The following is a 24,007-nucleotide window of genomic DNA, read 5'->3' as shown; positions in this document are numbered from 1 at the left end:
CAGGGAGAGGAGGTAGGTGGTGTGAGGGACTGGCTGAGGAAAGACCCGGTTCTGAATGCGCATGGAAGTGAAGGGGGAATGAGAAGCGGGGAGCTGAGCAGCCCTCTGAGCCTGAGGCCTCCGTGGGGAAAGATCTTTCTCCACCTGCAGCTTGTTCAGAGGTTCTAGGACGGCAGCTGGCCTCGGGGTGAATGGTGAGCTCATGGGACGAGCCCAGGCTCCCAGTCCTGGCTCAATTCTGGGTTCTCTAGGCAGCCTGAATAGCCTTCGAAATAAACCTCAGCACCCTAGCCTACAAGGCCTGGTCCCTGCTCTCCTGCGGTACACACCTGCCTCTGACATTGGGGAGCATCCATGGTAATCTAAACCAAGCTTCCCAGCAGCATCTCCCACTTCTAGTCCTGTCTATTAGTTTCAGAGAACAATTGGCCCCAGTAATTCTGGGGTCCCCATCCCAGTTCCTCATCTTTCTCTAGGCCTGCCCTCCACACCCACGCATCTGCTCTGCTTTTCTAGGTAACTTCCAGACTTTTCCATACTAGCAACCCCTACAGCTTTCTACTGGTCTCCCCTCTCCCTTGGAAGCCTGTGTATGATCTGGGGACTTCTGGGCACCAGCCACTTTGAGCACTGTCTTAGCCTGACACGGTCCACCTGCTCCTGCACCTCATCGAGTCTCAGCAGTCTGCCTTTTACTGTCTAAATCCACAATGCCCCAAGACTTCTAACTCAGGCCTTCCTAGAACCCGGTTCCACCATCTGCAGTCAATTCCGGAAAGAAGGGGCTCGGTGGAGGGGAGCCCCTGTTTCCCCTACTGTCCTTCTAAGGGTTAACAGGACGGATAGGAAGCTGGCTCCCGGAAAGGGGAAGGATATCTTGCCTTTTATCCGGGTTACAATGCTGAAAGTGAGCCAGTTGGGGGCAGGGCTAAAAGCCAAAACCCAACCACCCCCAAATAAAATTATGAATGGGCCCGTTCCATAACAATACGGGACCTGGGACTGTGGTGGAGGAGGGAACCTCCAACCTGTTGACAAACGGCAAGGTCAGGCCCCCTGTCCCTCGTAAACAAATACTCACAATGCCCGCTTTCCTCCTGGAGAGTCCGCTCCTCTTCGGGGCTGTCCCCTGGGTCTCAGCCTGTCCTGTCCCTCATCCTTGGGCGGCCAGTCTCCGCACACCCACTGCCATGGCTTCCTCAGGGAAAGGCCAGCCCTTTGTGAGCCCACACTTCCTCCCCCTGTGGGAACCACTTCTGAGCCCAGGGACATCTGCCTCAAGGCATCTTTCTCAGGGACCTAAGGTGGGAAAGAGGAGGGGGTGGGGCTGCAGGGAAGGGGATGGGTGACCTGGGTCTGGGATTGTCATCACAACCTGGGGGAGAACAATGAGGGGACCCTCAGCTCCTCTAACTGGGACTTTCCTCTCCCACCACCTCCTTTGTGTGCTCTGGGAAGAGCAGGAGATTTCTTTCCTTCTCCTGCTTACTGACTTTGTTTTCCCCCTTTAAAAAAATGTTGTTCAAAAAGCGCCCCTCTCCCTGACTTCCCTGGTCTGAGAATCCGAAGGGGTTGTGACCAACAGAGAGGGACCAGGCAAGGGAAGGTGTTGAGATTTAGGGAAGACTTTCAGTCCTCCATGAGAGACTGTCCGGACAGGGAGCACTGCATGCTGGGATTTGCTGCTGCGTGTGCAGGGGCACGCACAACTCTGTGGAAGGTGTCCCAAGCTCTGAGTGAGCAAATCGGACATGGCAGGTACTGGTGGCTATTAGAAGGGTGGAGAAAACAAGACCAAGAGCTTTCAGGAGGTGAGGCTAGAACATTCTGTGCCTCCCAGATCTTACCCCGCACTTCAGGAAGTCAGTTCAAGGAAGCCCTACCCATGTCTCTAGTGCAGACACTGTCCCTTGCACTCCTGATCCATGACTAAGCAGATGCCAGCCGTAGTACAATGGCTTCCGAGCATCAAAGAAGTCCCAAGAAGGCACCTCTGTTGAGGCCACAGCTAAGGACCAAAGTAAAGAAGGTAGGGAAGAGAGGTAGAGGGAAGTGGGGGGGGGACCCGCTTCAGTAACTGGGGAAAGACTCAGAAAGATTTCTCAGGAGTCATCTTTGCAAATGAGGCCCATTTTATCTCATGCTAAAGCCCTCTCTCCTACTGGTCCATTCCCGCAGGAACCCCCAAGCCCTACAGCCCTGGGAATGCCTCCATTGGCCTGGAGAGCCGTGCTCTGCATCACTTATGTGCATGGAAGCTAAACAGGAACTTAAGACCCAGGGCTCAGCAGCCACTCTGGAAGTGGCTTGGAAAGCATCTTCTAACTCAAACCGCGAAACTGCCACACCGCCCTGTACCAGATATCAGACAGCTATACCAGAGAACGAAACGTTATAGCTCACGTAAAAACCTGTAAGTGAACACTCATGGCTTGATTTGTGATACACACAAACTACAAGGAGCCTGCCTGGCCTTTAACGGGTATCTGGTTAGGTAGCTTGTGGTTTTTATTGAGACCACAGATGCCGCTTGCTGATAAAACCACACAGAGCTCCACTTTGCTAAATGTAAAACTTGAAGAGTTCATATGTGGTACTAGCTTCTCCTCCAAAACCTACCCCTGATGTTATAGCTGTGGAAGCCGTGCAAAGCAATACCTAGCACCTCTGGTATGTTATTCTACAGCTTTCTGCAGGGCCATAATTAGTTTAAAAATGAAAACTGACCGTCGAAACACCCGGCAGTGGACTGAGGAGATGGCTCAGTAGCTAAAGTGCTTACCCCACAAATGTGAGGGCCTAAGTTCAGTTCCTAGAATCCATGTAAAAAGCCACGCATGGTGGTGTATGCTTGTAATTCCCAAACTAAGAAGGTAGAGATGGCTTACTGGACAGACGGCCTTTCAGTGGACTATTATTTTAAGATGTGTTACCTTTGTTTATGCTCTAGAACATTTGTTTAGTGCTGCAAAGATGTGTTGCATTCTTTTATGTTACATTTGTTTAACTCTGTGAAGCTGTGTTGTTTTGCCTGGCTAAAACACCTGATTGGTCTAATAAAGCTGAACAGCCAATAGCAAGGCAGGAGAAAGGAAAGGCGGGACTATCAGGCAGAGAGAATAAATAGAAGGAACAAAAGAAGGAGAGGAGGACATCAGAGGCTAGCCACCCAGCCAGACATGGAATAAGAAGGAAAGAAAAGATGTACAGAAATATAGAAAGGTAAAAACCCAGAGGCAAAAGGTAGACAGGATATTTTAAGAAAAGCTCGCAAGAAACAAGCCAAGCTAAGACTGAGAATTCATAAATAAGACTCTATGTGTGATTTTGGGTGCCGGGTGGTGGGACCCCAAAGAGTAAAGAGTAAAGAATAAGAAACCAACTAGACAGCCTGGTCTGATCTCAAGCTACAGGGCAATGAGGAGACCCTGTCTCAAAAAACAAGGTGGGAATCACCCAAGGAACACCTCCAGAGGTTGTCCTCACACACACACACACGCATGCGTGCTTCTACACCCCAAAACTCCAAGCACAATATTCTGGGTTCTTCTCTACCATAGCATCCGCTCCTGTCACCACTCACGTGACAGGCCAAGGCCTAGCTCAGCCAGCCACTGTTGACATCAGATGAAGCATAAGCCAAAGCTACCAGCTCCCTGTGACCTGGAAACACGAGACACCACCAGAGCAAAAGGCTTGACAGCCAGTTGCTGAGGAGCAAAGTCTAGGTGCTGCAGCAAAGTGGTCTTAGGTTTTGGATCTCTGCTCTGAGTGGAGCAGGAAGTTTTCCCACATATCAGATCTAGAAAGGCCTCCCCGGGAGATGGGGGAGCCGGGGCTGGCAACCGTTCCTCACAGGTCACTGCTCTGCTGTAACCCTGATAAGCCGTGCTTCCACAAAGCCAGTGTGGACCATGCAGGTTGCTGGAGATTGTGGCAAAGTTCCTCCCCTCTATGGATTTCCGAGTTAGCCAGGACATACAATCAGAACCTTCCCATGTGTGTGCTGGGAAACTGGGGTGGAGACATTCTGTATAGCTCGGCAAGGGAAACTCAAGGTTTGCTTTCTGAAGCCAACTGCAACTCAGCCACCCTGCTAAAGATCTCTGGGTCACACGGTTGCTCTATTTTTGTCATTTACATTATTATTATTATTATCATTACTATTATTATTATTATTACAGTGCTATGGATCAAACAACCTAGGACCTCACACTTGTTAAATAAGCATCCTACCCCTGAACTACAACTCCAGTTTCTATTTCTTATTTTTGAGGACCCCTCCATGCTGTTTTCCACAATTGTGAAACTAGTCTACATTCCTATCAACATTACATGTGGTTTCTGTTTCTCCACATCCTCACCAACACTTACACTCTCCAGTAACCATCATTCTGGATAGATGGAGGTGTTAGCTCATGAGGCCTTGACGTATTTTTCCCGGTGACTAGTGATGCCGAGTTTTCTCAAATATACATTGATTGTTTGCTATCGTCTGAGAAATGTATATTCAGATTCTGCTTACTTTAAAAATCAGGTTGTCCTTTTGTTATTGAGTTGTTTCTTTCTTAAATACTTGGGTAATTGGTCAATGTCATTTGTGAACTGGACAAAATCTGCACTCACCTGGGCAAGGGGTCTCCACAAGGGACTGTCTGGATTAGGGAGGCCTGTGGGTTTGCCTCTAAAGGATGTTATTAGTTGGGCCCATTGAGATGGGAACTTCTACCTGACTGTGAGTGGTACCATAAAGGGGAAAGAGAGACAAACATTCGTGATTCTCTGGTCCCTGACTCCATCACGCTCATGCTACTGTGACTCCCTTGCAGTGATGAACTGGAACCTGGAACCACAAACCCTTCCCTCCCTGTTTTTTTTTTTTATCACAACAATGGGAAAGAAACCTGGGCAGCTAGTAACCTCTGACTGGACATTTGCCGACACTTCTCATGGCTTCTTCACTGGGTGTGTGTTTTTCCCTTTCTGGTCAGAACATATCTGTGTGGTGAAATTCTGTCTTTGGTCTGTTTGCTTAGATTGCCTGAACCTCCTGACTCCAAAGCGAGCTTGACTTTTTCCACACAGTGCACAGGGGTCTAGAAGAAGGTCCTCCCCAGTGTCTCCTGCCATCTCTGACTTTGTGTTTATCAATAGGATGTCTCTCTCAAGGTCTTGCACCCCAGAGACAAAGGTTAGAATCTTTATCAAATAGTCCCAGCTTCACTGTGAGGGGACCAAGAGTTTCTTCATGACCAGTGGCTCCCACTGCCCTTTCCGGCAAGATATAAGGAGCTATCTCTTGAAGTGAGGTTGTTAAGCCTCGCCGAGGTAGGCAGGGCATGTAGCTATCTCCTCAGGGACCTCAACATCTTTTGAAGCATTCTCAATACCTAGCGGCCTTGTCTAGCTGCTATTTGATGAAGGGTGATGGTCTATTGTTCATCTATCCCTTTGGGCAGGAGCACTGGAAGGCAGGGGCTTCTCAAAGGTCCTACTCTGAGAAATGGTAGGTTGGTACAGGCCATGCCAAGGGCATCAAAGCGAGGACAGCTGGTCCCAACTCAAAACTCAAGAACACTAGGTCAGTGCAGACAAGCGGACCCTGCTTCATCTCCCAACCCCGCTGTTCCTCATCGCTCACACCCTGGACTCAGATGCCAGCATTGCCTGGAAGAGGAAGTCCCTTTGTGGGACAAGGTGCTCCAGTACAGCCACAGGACCGCTTATCCTCAGTCTTCGGGGACACAGTGGCCCTCGGTTCATACCTCTAACTGCACCGCATGCACAGATGAAAAAATAGCTGGTGTTGAGTTACTCCAAGACAGAAACTAGGAGCCACTTGCCTGTCCTCTGCTTACTAATACAGAAACGGACACACGGACCACTCCATCTGACTTAACGCAGCACGAGGAAGGAGGGAAGGAGGGAAGGTGTGAGCAATTCTAAAAGCCAAGATGCGCTCCATTTCCCAGGGCAAGCAGGCTGGAAGGGGTCAGGGAGAAGCCCGGAGTGTCCCGACTGCTTCCTGTACCTCTTGACCTTCGGCTAGGAGGCATGACCTTTACCACTTGTTGAGCACAGATGGCTTCTAAAGGATATCCTCCCACCACCCTCCCAGAGGGACGGTGTCCCAAGCCCTCACTCTCGGGATCTGGGACACATGCTCTGAAATAAGAAGACACTACCAACCGGTGACAAGAGCAAGGCCTTTAAGGTGGCCCTGGGAGAAGGCAGAGTCATTTCTGGCTGTGGGGGAGCCTTAGCAGGATAAGGTCTTAGTAGGAATCGCTGTGATTTAATGGCCGGAATGTGAGAGAGAGAGGAAAACGGAGTCCACACTCCTACCGCCTGCCTCCCCTTACTTCATACATGGTCGCGCACATATGCACACACGCACACCCACACTCTTCTTTGAAGCGCTCTGTGTGGCCTGCACATACGTGGGATGGGAACTGCTTCTGGGGAAGGATATGCAGAAAGACCTCAATACCTCATCCCCATCCAGCTAGGGTCCCTGTGTTCTCATGAGGCAGGCCAGGAAGTGGAAGGGGCAGATGGGGAACCACAGGAAACCCTGACTGCACAGTGGGGAGCAGGGCTGGGTAGCTGTGCCCAGACACCAAAGGGGTTCCCGCTGGGAGAGTCCTGGAAGCTACATCAGCATTCCCAGCACACGTCACAAGACCCAGAACACCTTGGCATTTTTCTTTTCCTTTTTTGAAACACAGCAGTTAGCTGGGACATCGTGGTTCAGTCTTCCAGAGGCTGAAAGAGCCTGGTTCAAGGCCAGAGCAAGCAACATAGCTAACACCCATTTAAAGACAAAACCAAGAAACCCTACGCCTTGAACAACAAAACAAGACCAACAAAAACCTCTAAGACCCACAGCTCGTGACTGCCACCAAGTGGTGGTGAGCGGAATAGCAGGCCCTGTATCTGAGGAGCCTGGATTATCTTTTGGTGCCTCTGCTGCAGCCTTGCCTGTACATGGAGGCCTTATGTTCTCGACTCCACGCTGACCTTGTGGTGACTCTGACCTGACAGTTCCTCTCAGAGCCATGTACCTCTGAGGATCTGGGTTGCCTAGAGGTTACTGCGATACTCCATCTCACCGGCACAAGGCTGGGGCCAAGGCTGTGTTAACCTCTCTATCCTACAGGAAAGGAGCATGCAGCTCACAGACTTGCTGAGAACGAGCTTCTGGCCGCCATGCTCCTGCTCTTTCCTGGCTCTAGTGTGCTAGCTTTCTTTTCTTTGCTTATCTGAGACACTTTCCAAATGGACACAGGCTTGAGATCAAGGGCATTGAGGTCAACCCAAAGGTAAAAAGGCTGGGCGCTTGCTGGGCCTGGCCCCATCCACTCAGGACTTCAACCTCCAGGGGCAGTATCCCTCTGAAAGCTGAGAGGAAGCTCTGCTTTAAGGAGGACACCAGCTGAGATGCAGTTCAGCCACAACGGAGCGGGGCCGGCGCTGGCTTGTGGGATTGAGCAGAGGCTGCTGCAAAGCTCCCAGCAGTTGCCTGGCACAGCATAGGACCTCCTAATGCCTTTCTTACTTCAGGGTAAGTCTGTCACCCCTTGGGTGTCCTGTCATTCAGAGAGAAGCACGTTCAAGTTCTCATTGAGAAGAACCAAAGTTCTTCCCGAGCAGGCTGGAGAAAACCGCCTGTCTTGAACCACTCTGCCATCTCGTGGCCTCTTTTGGAAACGACAGATCCGCCAGGCGGGTCTCAGCGGCTTGTTGGCCTAGTGTGTCCTTAACTTCCCCCAGACTCCCCCCTCTCTTTGTGAGCTCTCTCTAAGAACCACTACAAAGGAGTTGCCCAGCCCAGGCCCAGGCTTTCTCCCCGCTCCTGTGCTGTCTCTACCTGTCACCTGCAGTGGCATTTTTGCAATATGTCTGTCCCCCTAGCAACATGGAGGGCAAGCATCCTGCTCCCGGCCTTCATCCAGGTGGCTGGCACAGGTGGACCTGATTCAGCAAATGTTTGATGACTGACTCACAACCATCAAATATGTTTTCTCTAGACATTTACTGTTTGCTGCCACTGCAGGTAGCCTATGCCATCTCGTGGGCAGTTTTGCTGTGTATAACTCGATTCTTGCCTTGCCCAAACAGAAGCTCAACAGATAATTCATGGCCCAAACTAAAAGGCTGCCATTATTAAATTCATCACAATACACACACCACACACATACACATGCAAGGTCCCATTTGATCTCTGCCATGGTATAGCAGGTTAGCAGGTAGGAGTGTGCATTCTATTTTGGGGACTTGGGAACTCAGTAAAATAAGAAACGTGTTCAAGATCAGCTCCTGAGTGGGGACACTCTGCAGGGGGTGCTTCTGGCTTCACACTGAATAGTTGTCCCATGCTTTCTCTCCTGGGCACCTGAGAGGCCAAGAGACCATCCCAACGACATGTTTTGGGGATGGTGACAATGCAGTGTGGGCAAAGGGAACGGTGCCATGAGCCTATGGTCTAGAGAATCCTCAGTTCTCAGCACCGTTCTCTTGCTGCCAGTCAGCTGGGCAGCCAGGCTGGGGGATGGCCTTGGGGGTAGGGTCCTAATTCATCCCAAACTCTTAAATTGGGGCTTCACCTGCAAATTCACTCCTCCAAGTCTGAGCTTTCGGTCTTCCCTCTTTCCCTGTCTGGGTCCAGATTTCCTCTTTAAGGACAAGAGCCACACTGGACTTGGTCTCCTTCGTGACCTCATTTCACCTTAATGGCATTTTTAAAGACCCCTGCATTGGTACAGAAGATCTAAGAGAAAGAGGCTTAGGGAGGGTTTATTCTGACTCAGAGTTTAAGGGCACAGTTATTATGGCGACCAAGCACGGGGCAGGGGGGAGCAGGAGGCAGCTAGTCACATGACATCCGCTGTGAGAAAGCAGCAATGGATGCCGGCGCTCAGCTCACCCTCCTTTTTACTCAGACAGGCCTCCAGCACTTGGAACTGAGCCATACACATTCAGGGATTTCGATTAACGAATGTGAACAAGGAGTAAATGCCATTGCTCCAAGGCCTCGTGGTGTGACGGAATAGAGCAGGGTCATTCTGTTACCCGTGCAAAAGTCACACTGATGAATGTTTTGGGAATGAATCCAATTTCAAAGGGAAGAATCATGGCTTCACAAGGTTTCCGCAGATACAACAGCGACTTTTCTTTCTTTTTTTTTTAATAAAAAAAATTGTATTTACTTAGAAGCATTCAGAATGTCAACAAAACAGCTGCAATTGTTTTTTTGGCAATTACAGAGTGGTATTCAGTTAACAGAACAACAATTATCTTCGTATAAGCTGCATCAGAGACAACTGAAGATGAAAAAAAAAAACAAAAAAAACTACCATCCCCATATATAACTAATTTGTGCTGTGCACCAACAAGAACCTGCTTTAAATTTCCATGCCAATTTACAACCCCCAGACTGTACCAGGCAAGGTTAGTGGCTATTGAAAATACCACTAGGACAGGACTATCTAAAGACACATTCAGTAGTGTGTTAACTATACAAAAAAAAAGACACTGTACAGTTTAAAAACAAATTTTACACAGCCTTACATTTCAATTTTTTTCTTTAAAAGGAGTGAGTTGTGTACAGGGGGGTTAAATGCTTTATAGACAAGAAAAAACTTATTCATCATCTTCTTCCTCATCTTCGTCTTCCTCTTCTTCCTCCTCCTCTTCATCCTCTTCGTCTTCCTCATCATCTTCCTCTTCCTTCTTTTTCTTGCTCTTTTCTGCCTTGACCACCCCCTTTTTTCGCTGCATCGGGTTTTCCTTTAGCTCTGTAAGCAGAAATATCCTTTTCGTACTTCTCCTTCAGCTTGGCAGCCTTCTTTTCGTAGGGCTGCTTGTCATCTGCAGCAGTGTTCTTCCACATCTCTCCCAGTTTCTTTGCAACATCACCAATGGATAAGCCAGGGTGTTCTCCTTTGATTTTGGGGCGATACTCAGAACAGAACAAGAAGAAGGCCGAAGGAGGCCTCTTGGGTGCATTGGGGTCCTTGAACTTCTTTTTGGTCTCCCCTTTGCGGGGGATGTAGGTTTTCATTTCTCTTTCATAACGAGCCTTGTCAGCCTTGGCCATGTCTTCAAATTTCCCCTTTTCTTTAGCAGACATGGTCTTCCACCTTTCTGAGCACTTCTTGGAGAACTCTGAGAAGTTGACAGAAGCATCCGGGTGCTTCTTCTTGTGTTTCTCCCAGCAGGTTTGCACAAAGAATGCATACGAGGACATTTTGCCTCTCGGCTTCTTAGGATCTCCTTTGCCCATGTTTAGTTGATTTTCGTCCGCGAGGCACAGAGTCGCCCAGTGCCCGTCCGGCTCTCGCTTGCCCCGGCGCTGTCTCTATGGAGCTCAATGTACTGCAATCAACAGTGACTTTTCTAAAAGACAAGTGTTCTCGCAGCTCTGCAAAACAGGTCGCTCCACGTGGACATGGACGTGGATGTATACACTTCCCGTGGATCTGCCTATTGGTCTGTCAGCTGAGCATTCAGTGTAGAGTCTTGTGGGCTCCAGCAATCTCAGGTCTTTGATGGGGTTGAAGATTAGATAGTCATAGTTACTATCCTCCCTTATCTCAGTAAAGACATTTTAGGTAGAAGACTTAGACTTTCCAGGACAGGACAGCTATTGGAACAATCTCTGCAATTTGCCAATTACCTATGGCTTGGATATTTAGAATGCGTTTCTTGCTTGATGTTTTTGTTGGTTGTAGCTTCAGCTTTGCTTATGTTATTACCTTTCCTTTCTCCTGCACGATACTTGATAGTTGTTCTCATTGTAGATAGTTTTGTGTTAGGATTAGAACCTTCTTATTTAGAAAAAAAGGGGAAATTTTGTGGGATTTCGATCCATTTAGCCAAAGACCTTTGGGAAGCAATCCTTAGGGCATGGTCTTACCTGAGTCTATGACCACTTAAAAACCCAGGAGGAGGAGTCATGTTCTCTCCCTTTCTCCCTTGGGTGGCTAAACCCCAGCTCCCCTAGACAGAACTGCAGACAACAGCAGCTGGATCGTGGTGGCGTCTAATCTATTCTGTACCAGTGTTTATCCCCACTTTATAACAAAATATCCTTATTTTATATCTAAATAAATTCTTGAGATCTTTTAACAAACTCACATGGGTTCACGTTTCATGGTTGAGCTATTTCTCCAGCCTCCAAAGATGATGGGTAGGAAGGGATTTCAGAATGAAAAGTCTCACTGTTGCTATCTGAACAAATCTAGAGATTTGTTCTAGCTAGAGAAGGTCCCTCCCACCCGAAGTTACCTTGAACCTGACAGGTGACCAAGAGTGAGAACCAGGTTCACCAGAGTGAGCTGTCACTAGTATGTTCCATCTGGCTGTATCTGCATTCAGTCCCTGAACCAGGGCTCTAGCCTATCTTTGGGGTCCTCTTCTTTCTGTCCTTACCCCAAGCTTCTCGATGTCAGCTCAGATTTGTAGCCAGCCCCAAAGCATAGTCTCACATACATGCCAGGGGTTAGAGACTGCATCTCTTTATTCCCAGTTGGACAGGGCTCTGAGTAACACACAGGACAGAAGATAAGGCAGAAGCCAACTTTGGGGATAGCTCAATGCTGGACATTTGGAGAATTGGCTGTGATTTCTGGCTTTCTTCTTGACAGAGTCCTTCCAATGTTCAGTATCCAGGGGCTTCCCCTCTATCTGGGCTATTTTCTCAATCCACTGGGTATAGTTCGACAGCACCGTGTATATTCCTGGGGAGCCTTTTTGTCCACAGCTCCTGCCCCAGCTGATGATGCCCACCTGGTACCACTTACTGCCAGGCTCTGCGTTGCAGACAAGTGGTCCCCCACTGTCTCCCTGTGGGCAGAGAACACAGCGCAATATTAAGTCCACTTTAAGTTGTCCATTGAGGCCAGGCACAGCTCCATTGACTTCGCCTACTCAAATTTGTCAAATAAATTTTGTTACCACTGACCAAGGTAACTACTCCATCCTGGCCCTGTGGGAGAGGTGTCCTGCTCACGAGTACCTTATGGAGTCATAGGGGGCAACATCTAAGGCCAGCAGTGTGCAGGGTCCAGGAAAGAGGGCTCAATGAGAAAGTAACTCCAGAGAGGGTCCAAAAGATAGGCAGAAGGAAAAGTGGTTCAGGGATGTGAGATTTTTCAAAGCAGGCTCTGGAAAGGGCAGAGAAGAAAGCACACACACACTGTGGGGAGGGCTGTGTCAGGACAAGACTTCGACTCCCAGAAAGCGAGGCATGGTGGCCTAAGTCTGCAACCCCAGTGCCAGAGAGGCAGAGACAGGTGGGAAGAGTGGTGGAGTCCTGTGGACTTAGTGTTCCTGAAGACCTGAAATCGTCTGTGAACTTGTGGCATGCTGACCCCCAGTTGGGCATCAACAGTGTCAGGGCTTACTGTGTGCACAGCCTTCATTCACTCAAAGACTCTAAGTCCCTGTGGCTCAAGGGCCTCATGTCTATATGTTTTTCAGACGTGTGTGTGTGTGTGTGTGTGTGTGTGTGTGTGTGTGTGTGTGTATGCATGTGTGTGCACATATAAGTACTTCTGAGTGTATACATAGGTTCAAGCATGTGCAGAGGACAGAGAACAACTTGTTGGACTTTTGTTTTGGTTTCAGTGTGTTTGTTTTGCTTGGTTTTGTTGTTTGAGATAGATCATTCTCTCATTAGCCTGGAGTTGCTTGTTAGGTTGGCTGGCCTGAGAATCCCAGAAAGTCTCTTACTTTTTCCATGCTGAGAATACAAGTGTATGTGGCCATGTCTGACTTGTTTTCCATGGGTTTGGGGGACCACGCTTAGGTCCTCATGCTTGCTTTACTGACTGAGCCCTTTCTGGAGCCTGCAGTCTAGAACCTTAATCTATTCGGGGGGGGGGGGGTGGACACTCTTGCAAGGAAAACATCTACGGGCTGCAGGTTGAGGGAGGGGCCACTGCCCCTCGTTACCTGGCAGGCATCATAGCTCTCGTTATCATACGCAGCACACAGCATGTTATTGGTCAGCACTGGAAACACCTTTGTGCATTCCTTCCAGTCCATAATACGCATTGGTACCTTCATCAGGTCGGTTGTCATAGATAACTTGTCAGCTGGCATAGAGAGAGAGCACATTGGGAAGGCCACCAGGTGTGTGGGGGATCTTTATGCAGACAGTGAAGCTGATTTGGCCCGGAGAGAGGGCACATACCCTCCTGAACCAGCCCAAAACACTCTCCTTCATGTTAGTCATAGACTCAGTATCCACAGCCTTCGGCTAACCTATACCTGAACTTTACCTATCGTCACCTAAGCTGTTCTACTTTACCCTGCCTCCTGCCTCCTCTCATTTAGAAGCTGAATCCTCTTCCGGGCCATCTCCACCCAGCTCCAGGATTTGACAACCCTAGGAAACACACTAGTGTTTCCTGAAACTCCTATCCCTATCATTTATTGCGTGAGTACAGCCCTCCATTCCTAGTCACCGTCTCTGGTTGTACCATAGTGAAAAAAAATTCTAGCACTGATAGATTGGCTAGGTTGTCTTTTGCAAAGATATATATATATATATACATACATACATTACATCAGAGGGCATCAGATCCCCCGGAGCTGAAGTTTCAGGCCGTTGTGAACCTCCCAGCACAGGTGCTGGGAACTGAACTCAACCCTCCACCCCACCCTTCACCCTACAAGAGCAGTATGTAACTTACCCACTGAACCATCTCTAGCTCCTGGCTGGATCTTTAGGCGGTACACAGTTTAAATTTTAACTGTCTCTCAGAGTAGACCCATGATCTGAACATTTGTTTTTCAGCAGATGGGGCTGATTTTGGAGGTTGTGGTACCTTTATGGGGCTGGGCCTAGCTGACAGAAGTAGGTCTCTTGGACCAGGCCTTTGAAGGTGATTCTTGCTTCCCGGTTCTGTCCTGTTCTCTGCTCCCTGGGCTTATGGGAGTGTGAACAGCCTGTGCCCCATGATACCTATCACCCCTGGGCTCAGAGCTGCTGTGCCCAGCCTTCCCCAAAAAATGGACCAAGATTCCTGAAACCCTGAGACAAATTAACCCTTTCTTCTCACATGTTTCTGGGAGATATTTTGGTCCCACACAAAAATTTTTAGAACAGAAGGGGTGACAGGAACTAGCGTCTTGGCCTCCAGTAGCAGGAATTTGCCTGAATGTTTCAACTGTCACCACAGAAATTCATAGTTGCTTCCCTCCCACAGGGCTATAACCTTGTAGGTCACCATGTTCCTCCTTCCCTACTTCTAAGTCTTGTCTGGAACCAGCAGCCATGTTCTACCTGTCTCCCTCTGCTAAGCTGCTGTAGCTGGCTATAATCAGACAATGAGCAGATAAAGAGGTGCCGGACATGTAGCGGAAATGTACAGAATGACTGCACTCAACACTGAGGAGATCTGGGGGGTTTTCACACTCTGCTGGAGACCATATGACCTCAAACACCGCCCATGTGCTTTGGATAAATAAATTCTGTGGCTACAGCCTAGGAAATACTACAACATGGGACAAAATTTATGGACATTTCTTGCCTTGTGTGTGTTCCTAAGAAGTCTGGAAGCTGTTTTCTCATCCGACTAGAAGACACACATGTGACTCAATACTTAGGAAGAATACAAAACAGCCTTTCTCATGAACTGGGGAGGAGTTCAAGACTTGAAAACACGTTTTTCATATACACAACATTAAATTAAAAGTCAGGATAAATGATTACATAGAGCATGACCCCACTTGGGATAAAATCTTGTATAAACATATAATATTAAATGAGAACTATTTCCTTCACTTGAAAGCCTCTCCACACTCTCTCATCTTTCGTGTCCTATCTCACACCTCCCCCAGATCCTGTAGTTCCCACGAGGCCCTGGGCAGTCACATACCTGAGTTGATTACGCCCCATCCTGCCACCCAACATTCATGCCAGCTGGAAGGAGCGGGATGGAGAGGCAGGCAGATGGGCACTGTCAGGTCGTTGAAATGGATAGGGCTGACCAGCAGCAACAAGGCAATATCATTGTCCATGTTGATTCTTTTAAAGTTTTTGTGGCGAATTATGTTGGCGACCTGTATTTCCACGGGTGAGGCAGCTAAGTCATTAGTTCCCACATTGACAGTCAGTTCTCTCGGGCTGGGGACACAGAACAAGAGGGAAGGAAGAAGAAGAAAGGAAGCCTGAATGAACAGAAGTCAAGGGGTCCAAAACCTCTACACCCATTGTAGTTCTAGAGGCCTTCAAGGCCTTGTCCTACTGGGACAGCTGCTCAGCAGGTTTAAAGACTGAAAGAATGCAGAAAGAGCATGTTATCTACTTTCCTTGTTGTTGTGATCAAGTATTTGACAAGAAACTATGAGAGGGGAAGCTGATTTGGTCTCAGTTTAAGATTTGGATCACAATCCCTGACTTCAAACTCTACTACAGAGCTACAGTACTGCAAACAGCCTGGCATTGACATAAAAACAGAAAGGAGGACCAATGGAACTGAATAGAAGACCCAGATATTAATCCACACACCTACAAACATCTGATTTTTGACAAAGATGTAAAAAATATCATGCATGGAAAAAAGAAAGCATATTTAACAAATGGTACTGGCATAACTGGATATCAACATGTAGAAGAATGAAAATAGATCCATATCTATCACCATGCACAAATTCAAGTCCAAATGGATCAAAGACCTTAACATAAAGCCAACCATACTGAACCTCATAAAAGAGAAAGTGGGAAGTACACTTGAATGCATTGGCACAGGAGATCACTTCCTAAATATAACCTCAGTAGCACAGACACTGAGAGAAACAATAAATAGGACCTCCCGAAACTGAAAAGCTTCTGTAAAGCAAAGGACACGGTCAACAAAATGACAGCCTACAAAATGGGAAAAGCTCTTCACCAACCCCATATCAGACAGAGGTCTGATCTCCAAATATACAAAGAACTCAAGAAATTGGTCATCAAAAGAACAAATGATCCAATAAAAATGGATTACAGACCTAAACAGAGAACTCTCAACAGAGGAATATAAAATGACTGAAAAACACTTAAGGAAATGCTCAACATCCTTAGCCATCAGAGAAATTCAAGTCAAAACAACTCTGAGATTCCATTTTACACCTGTAAGAATGGCCAAGATCAAAAACACTGATGACAACTTATGCTGGAGAGGATATGGGGTAAAGGGAACACTCCTGCATTGCTGGTGGGAGTGCAAGCTGGTACAGCCCCTTTGGATATCAGAATGGCAATTTCTCAGAAAATTAGGAAACAACCTTCCTATAGACACAGCAATACCACTTTTTGATATATACCCAAAGGATGCTCAATCATGCCACAAGGACATGTGCTCAACTATGTTCATAGATGCATTGTTTGTCATAGCCAAAACCTGGAAACAACTTAATTGCCCCTTGAATCAAGAATGGATAAGGAAAACATGGTACATTTACACAATGGAGTACTACACAGCAGAAAAATATAATGGCATCTTGAAATTTGCAGGCAAATGGATAGATCTAGAAAACATCATATTGAGTGAGGTAACCCAGATCCAGAAAGACAAATATCACATGTACTCACTCATAAGTGACTTTTAGACATAAATTAAAGAAAACCAGCCTATAATTCACAATCCCAGAGAACCTAGACAACACTGAGGACCCTAAGAGAGACATACATGGATATAATCTATATGGAAAGTAGAAAAAGACAAGATCTTCTGAGTAAATTGGTAAGTGGGGACCATGGGAGAGGGTTTAAAAGGAGGGGAAAGGAAGGGAGGGGAGCAGAGAAAATGTATAGCTCAATGAAATTAATTTTAAAAAATTTGGTCCACTCTGACAGAGAAGGCATGGCATGGGAGGGTGAGGCTATGTGCTTATATTTGTATTAAACAGGAGCAGATGAGACCTGTATTAAACAGGAGCAGATGAGACCAGGCTGGAACTGGGCTGAGTTATCAAGGTCCACCACCCAGTGACATACTTCTTTCATTTGCTCTCCAATCGCCTAAAGGTTCCCCAAACTCCCAATACAACACTACAGCCTGGAGACCAAGTGTTCGAACACATAAACCTGTGAGTGACATGGCACATTCAGACAGTAACACAGGGAGTAGACTTGTGACCTTCGGGTTTCCAGACCTGAATGAGATACCAGTGTTTAGCAGAGCAGAAACAGATATCAGTTATGGGCTCTCTGAAGATTCCCCACCCCCCACTCTGCTGCCTAGTTTTATGTCAACTTAATAACAAGCAAAAGTCATCCAGAGGCAGGAACCTCAATTAAGAAGTGCTTTCATAAGATCAGGCTGTAGGCAAGCCTACAAAGCAATTTCTTAATTATTGATAGGGGAGGGACAAGCCTGTTATAGGTGGTGTCATCTCTGGGTTGGTCTTAGGTTCTGTAAGAAAGCAGGTTGAGCAAGCCATAGGAGCAAGCCAGTAAGCTGCACTCCTCCATGGCTTCTGCCTCAGCTCCTGCCTCCAGATCCAGCCCTGTTCGAGTTCCTGTTCCGACTTCCTTCAGTGAAGGACTATGATGTGGAAGTGTTAGATAAATAAACCTTTTCCTCCCCAAGTTGCTTTTGATTGTGATGTTTCATCACAGGGAGAGTAACCCTAAGACACCCCCAAAGGACCGGTTGCCATAAACCAAACCAGCTGTCAGAGTGCCAAGGTACTGTCGCACAAATCAGCAATCACTGTTGATGCCATTAGATCCGCCGACCATTTAGGAATGAGGACCAGAGTTTCTCCTGGAGCTTCCACTGACCACACAGAAAGAACTTCCTGAGAAAAGCAGCAGTCTGGTGAGATGGCCAGGGTCTCTTTAGCTCTCCTAACCAGTCTCCAAGTCTCCTTCAAGAGCAGGAGCTAGCATGCTTGGCTTTGGTGGGTGTGGAGATAGAACCCATGAGATCAACATGTTTGGCAAAAACACGACCACTGTGCCATCCCACATCCCATTCTATATCTTAATTTATTATTTATTATTATAAGGCCTCTCTCACTTAGCTGCCCTAGCTGGCCTCAAGTGAGTGTTCCTCTGGCCTTGGGTTTCCAGTAGCTGGGATTATAGGCCATGCCTCCTTTTCCTGCAGTTTTCTTAAGCTTTCTAAACGAGGTGAAGGCAAAAGCCAGACTTTCGTTCCTGCCTTTGTCTTCTGGGTATGCACTTGGGCAAGCTATATACATTTATCAAAACTTAATTTTACTATCTACAACATAATGGTTTCTTTTACCTCCTTTCAGAGGTCATTGTAGAGTCAAATGAATTAGTATCAAAGAAAAGTCCAAGCAAAGACCTCGGTGTGTGGGTAATTGCCAGGCAATCCTAGGTGCCCACTGATGGCCTAGGACAAATCAGTCTCCATAAGAACCAAGAATGGGGCACAGACAGCCAAAGAGGCCAGATGGGAAGTGTTAAAACTTCCTTCTAGAAGCACTTGAATGTCTTAGGAGAGGTAACGGGCCAAGCCATCTGACTCTGTCAGCTGTAGGTGTCCCTAAAAGGGACAGGGGGTGACCACAGGCACTGTCTCAGGTCAGTTACTTTGGTGTCCAGACTGATACTGGGGAGGAAGGGAGTCATTTCTGTCTGCCCAGGAGGTAATCGTACTAAGATCCTTCTCACAGCCTGTGTGTGGCTGAGAACGTGCCACCCCCGTACAACCTGGGCCCTCAATACTTACGAAATCTCATCATCATAAAAGCAGTGAGCCACGGTGATGATCCACCACTCGCTGAGAATGGAGCCACCACAGAAATGATGTCTCTTTTCTTGAATGCTCACCTGCCATGGAAACTCACCCACCTCAGCCTCCTGCCCTCCTATGATCCTGGAGTGTCGAGTTCTGCTGTCATACAGGGGTCTCGTACCACATTCTGCAGGGAGGGAAAACCAAAGGGAAAAACAGATCCTCCTTCAGCCTCTGTTGGGACAGGCTGGGTCTAGCTTGGGAGGAGAAATCCCTGGGGCTGTTCTGAGGCCAGGACACCAAGGTTTCCCCACTGTGATAGGACAGGAAGGAGCCCATGGCTCTGGATGATGAGGTGGGGGCAAAGGTGTTGGCTCTGTCTACATTCTTCATGGGGTCTCAGGCTGGCAGCTTTACCAAGCCTGCTTCTACACAGTGAACCTGGAAGGAGACACTTTCAAAGGCTGACTCCAGTGTGGGGATGTTGGGAGCAGCGAGACCCCAGATCCTGAATTTCTTGTAATCCCCTGATCTGAGTGCCTACAGCTGCTCTGAGCACGAGACCTTCAGGAGTTCCTGATGGCAGGAGAGTGGTTTCTGGTGGGTTTGGCTGGGGCGTGGCTATCTCTATATAATCTGCCCCTGAACACAATAAAGGGGGCATTCTTGGGGAATTCAAGGATGACCCGTGTCGCTGTCTCTCTGTCTGTCTGTGTCTGTGTATTTTAACCTCTAGCCCCCTAGCCCGAGGCTCGCGAACTGGGTGCCAGGGCACAGAGCGCAGACACGGGGGAGAAAAATATGATGACTAGAGGGACACACCAGGTCTAGTAGCTATGACACAGGACTGGCAAATATCTCCCCTGCCAAAGCAACAGAGATTTAGGGGGTGAAATTAGTCTGCTGCCCCTCAAATGACTAGCGGCATGGTCTTATCACCATAAAGGCCCTGAAGAAAAGAGAGGCGGGGGCAGGGAGATGGCCAGGTTGACAAAGCTCTCACCACGCAATCCCAAGGTCCTGGGTTGGAGCCCCTAGAACCCATGTAAAGAAAAATCCAGGTATGGTAGTGTGCTTGTAACATCAGTGCTGGGGATAGGTATAACCCTGGGGGTTCACTGGCCAGCCATCCCCACCTACTTGGTGAATTCTAGGCCACTGATGACACCCTGTCATAAAAGACAAGGTGGATAGTACCTGAGGAACAACACTTGAGTTTCTCCATGAGCTTTACACACGTGCATACACTTGTGCTGCCCCGAACATACAAGCACACACACACACACACACACACACACACACTAGGGAGAGTCAATGCAGAGAGAGAGATACTGCAGAGCCGGTTCAGTGAAGGAAGCAGAGGCCCAGACAAGCCACTCAACGTCAGCACACAGACAGGGGCAGTGCTCAGACAGGGCATGGCCCCATCCACCTTTGCCTTCACCCTGGGACTCCCACACTGCACTTCTACCCTACAGACCAGTGAGACGAAATTGGTGTGACTTAAACCTTAGTCTGTGTTGATGTGACAGAGTCCTGGGTAAGGAAGAGGTTCACAAGAACCCCAAGAAGCCATGAAAGGTGCCAGGACCCACTAGAAGCCTTCATTGTTGTCATCTGGTCCATGTTGTGCCACTCGGCAGCTGGGGACACAGATGGCAACTACTGGGCTGTGTAAGGAAGCCTGGCTCCAGCAGCTCTTCTCCAGAGCCTTAAGCTGTCTGCAATACATAGATATTTTATTCGGGGCTATGGGCCTCACCGTTCTTTTTGTTCACCAAACACGCTCGCGGTGCTCACTTTGTATCTGACACTGTTCTAGGCGCTGTAGGAAGATAAACTCACATTTTTCGTGATCACCCTGGAGTCCTGCTACCCCAGACACAGGCTAAGTAACTCGTCTAAGGGCATGCAGCCTAGTCAGGGGGCCTGACCAAAGCCAGGCCACCTGCTTCTCAGCACTCTGCCTGGAATTTTCGTGCCTCGAATGCCCACTTGCTCTCGTTGTTTGGGCTTCCCCCTAAGAATCACTTCTTCAGTGATGCCTCCTCTGGCCTGGCCTCTGCCCTGGCCAACCTTGTTGCCTATGCAACCTCAGGTGTCGCCATTGTGTTACAATGATTGTGGAGTGCATCTGTCTGCCGCTGACCCCAGAATGCCAGCTCCAAGTGGAGAAGGCAACACGCATGTCTTGGTGATGTTGTGTCTTGAGGATGGGCCATACCTGTGAGAGACGCACTCAACAATCAATGGACTCGATCCTCTGACCGAAGGATTCTATGCTAGAACTGTCTTAAGGGGGAAAAAATCTGCCTCCTGGAAGATGTCCCTTCTGGGGGTTTCATAATAGCAACAGATGGGAGACAAGCTGGTGTCATGGTATTTGTGCCCTGAACTATTTCTCAGCTGTGAAAATGAGGCTCGCGGGGAGTTTCTAATGATGTGGGGGAGGTACTTGTGATATAAATGTGAATGAAAAGATCAGGATAAAAATCAGATTTGATGGGGTCAGTGAGAAGGCTCGGTGGGTAAAGTCACTGTTGCCGAGCCTTCTCATCTGAGTTCCACCCCAGGGGAACTAAATGGTGTAAGGAGGGCAGCAGATTCCCACAGCTGCTCTGTGACCGCCACATGAGTGCTATGAGACACACCACACACCATACACCACGCGTGCATACACACACACACACAATTAAAATGTAATAACTTCAAAAATCCTATTTGAGCCTTATGTGATTTCTCTTGTTACAAATGTGGATGTGCGTGTGTGGGAGCCAATGTATCAGGCTAACCCCAGAGAGGGGCTTGGCTGACTAGTGAGACACCAGGCCTCTCTCTGCTGCAGCTACAGAACTCGCTAGGACCCTAATTGCAGACCGCAGAGGCTGGTTTGTGATCTCCTTGTCCAATGACTCGAGGAGACACTCCTTAGCCTTGCTTATCTCCTCTCTTATCTCATCCCTAAACTGGTCTGAAGCACTCCGCCCATCAGGCTAGCCCATGGCTCAGATGTGATGATGATATTTGAAATGTCCCTCAAAGTGCTTGGCACAGAGCACAATCCTCAAGCCACAGTTGATTCAGGACTTCTCAGAACCACTGAAGTCCCCATGGGACTGGCAGACAAGTCCCACTCTCCACATCTTTGGTCCTGGGAACACCCCACATGGAAGCATCCAGAACACAAAGCCTGAAGGCAATGTCAGCAGCTCCCACGGTGAGGAGTCATTTGAATGACTTGAAGCCTTTTCCCATTGGACTCCGGAGGGACAAGTTCTGCCAATAGTATCCCATGCCTTATTCCATGGAGTGTCCCCAGGCCACTCTGAAGGCAGGAGAGAGACAGGTTGTCTCTGCTCAGAGGCAGTGTGAAGAACACCGGAAGGAAGTCTGGGTGTTGCTCAGACTGGTGCAAGTCAATGCTGTGTCCCTGTGGTTGTGGCTTTGGGCTAATTTCCCCCACCCTGAAGTTGTAAAATAAACCTGGATTGTCTAGGAGGAGAATGGGGTTAGTTAACAGCATGCTCTTCACTGCTCTTGGGTTTCTCTCTGCAGGTGTGATATGACCAACTGCCCCAAGTTCCCATCCCCTCGGCTTCCCACCCACGATGGACTATGCACCCTTGAGCTGCGAACCAGAAGAAGCCCTTTCTCCCTTAAGTAGTTTTTGTCAGAGTATTTAAGCGTAGAAATGGGGGTGGGAAGTTCAGCCACTTGACTACTTCCTGGCCCAAGCTCTGGGAGCTTCCTCATTCATTGGTATTGGTGAGGTAGAAATTTAATTTTCCAAGCTAAAACTTGGAAACTCCAAGATTAGACAGGTATCCCCTAAAAGGGATGGGTGAGGGGTCTGTGCTCTTGGAGGTGACCTCCTGCTGGCCCGTTAGCTAACTCATGGGTCATGTCCGCTGTTTCCTTTGTCCTTAATGCTCACCACATAGGATGGTAGGATGAAGGAAGGTGAAGAGAGCAGGTGTCCAGGCTGGCCCTACTTGGGTCAGCAGCTCTGGCCAGAGGGAGAGAAGTCCACGTACCAATATTTGCCCCCAGGGTGTGGGCAACAAGCAGCAGAATGGAGGGCAGGATCATGGCTCTGGCTGGGCTGTGTGCTGGAGGTTAGGAGGCTGAGTCCATGGTGCCAGCTGGCTGCTCAGATTCCTTAAGCTGCCAGGCTATTGATGTCACAATGGCTGTGTTGAGACCTCACACGAAGTCACGAAGACTCCTCTTAAGTCATTGTCTTTCTGTGATGCCTCACCCAAGACTTCACTCTTGAAGACTTTCTCCTTGGAACGGCCCTTACAGTTAGCCTGATTCCTATCCTTACCACACAGCCCTCTTCAGAGGCTTGGTGTTTGGTCCCATTGTAACTGTTTCTTCTTAAGGTTCATGAACTTCTCTTTCTGAGGAGCCTACCACATTGGGGTATACCTGTAAAAGTGAGGCTTGCAAACTGGCCGCTAGGCTGGGCACTAGATGAGCCTTGCTGAGATAGACATTTTTGTCGACTAAATAGCTACCAGATTCTCAGCCTCTTTGGCATGCTGATAGCCATTGTTGGACTACACAGCCCACACTGTGTCAATCTAAGAAGTCCCAGTTTTGATACACATGTATTCATTTTTGATACACATGTATTCTATTGGTTACGTTTCTCTGAAAAACCCTGATACACCTACCACCCATGTCCACAACATAGGAAATCTCCATCAGCTCTCTATGTCCCAGGGAGCAGAGAGCCATGGGACCCAGTCCCACAGATGGAACCTACACAGTCCCGTAGAGTACAGTCTCAATAAACCATAGCTTCTTAACCTGAGGGTCATGACCCCAGGTAGGGGGGGGTCACATGACTGAATGTGGGAGCTGTGAAAACTTGAGCAACAGTGAATGAAAATAAAAGGAAGAGTGATTGGAAGTCCTTCTGGCAGAGCTTGTCTATGTGGCCCTGTGGGAGGTGGCCATGTCTGTGGTTTTCAACACATGACATGTATGTTTTGCATGGTGTGTGCCACGGTTCACAGCATTAACTTCAAGGCTACAGCGTGTCATGGACTGCGTGTACTTATAGCACCTACAGTCTTCAGCTCTCACAGAAATAGTTTCATGATGGAGAACTGAGAACTTTGATATTTCCCTGCCATTGTTCTTCTGCATATCAGTACCGAATCAGGATATCTTTGCATGGTATTGGGCTAGAGTCTTTGACTTTTTAAAAATTGCTGTTTAAGTTATTGAGTTTGACGGATCGTTCAGTGAATTTCGGCTTGGGGTTAAGGCAGAGTTTTCGGTGGTTTTCTGAA

At 48.2% G+C, this 24,007-nt stretch overlaps 1 protein-coding gene and 1 pseudogene across 1 annotated transcript; both read right to left on the bottom strand.

The window, feature by feature from the left end:
* Positions 1-9,627: 9,627 nt before the first annotated feature.
* Positions 9,628-10,501, bottom strand: LOC126507641 (high mobility group protein B1-like; annotated as a pseudogene).
* A 565-nt stretch (positions 10,502-11,066) lies between these two features.
* On the bottom strand, positions 11,067-22,992 carry Prss55 (serine protease 55). The gene is made up of 5 exons (XM_050152340.1): positions 22,739-22,992; positions 18,699-18,891; positions 14,889-15,136; positions 12,958-13,100; positions 11,067-11,847 (listed from the first exon to the last, which is right to left on the bottom strand). The coding sequence occupies exons 1-5, from the start codon at positions 22,791-22,793 to the stop codon at positions 11,521-11,523; spliced, it is 966 nt and encodes a 321-aa protein (XP_050008297.1). The 5' UTR covers positions 22,794-22,992; the 3' UTR covers positions 11,067-11,520.
* Between the last annotated feature and the right edge of the window lie 1,015 nt (positions 22,993-24,007).

This window comes from Alexandromys fortis, unplaced genomic scaffold (assembly GCF_014885135.2).
Source record: "Alexandromys fortis isolate MF-2015 unplaced genomic scaffold, M_Fortis_MF-2015_v1.1 scaffold_75, whole genome shotgun sequence".
NCBI classification, from domain to species: domain Eukaryota; kingdom Metazoa; phylum Chordata; class Mammalia; order Rodentia; family Cricetidae; genus Alexandromys; species Alexandromys fortis.
This window is presented reverse-complemented; position numbering and strand designations above follow the sequence as displayed.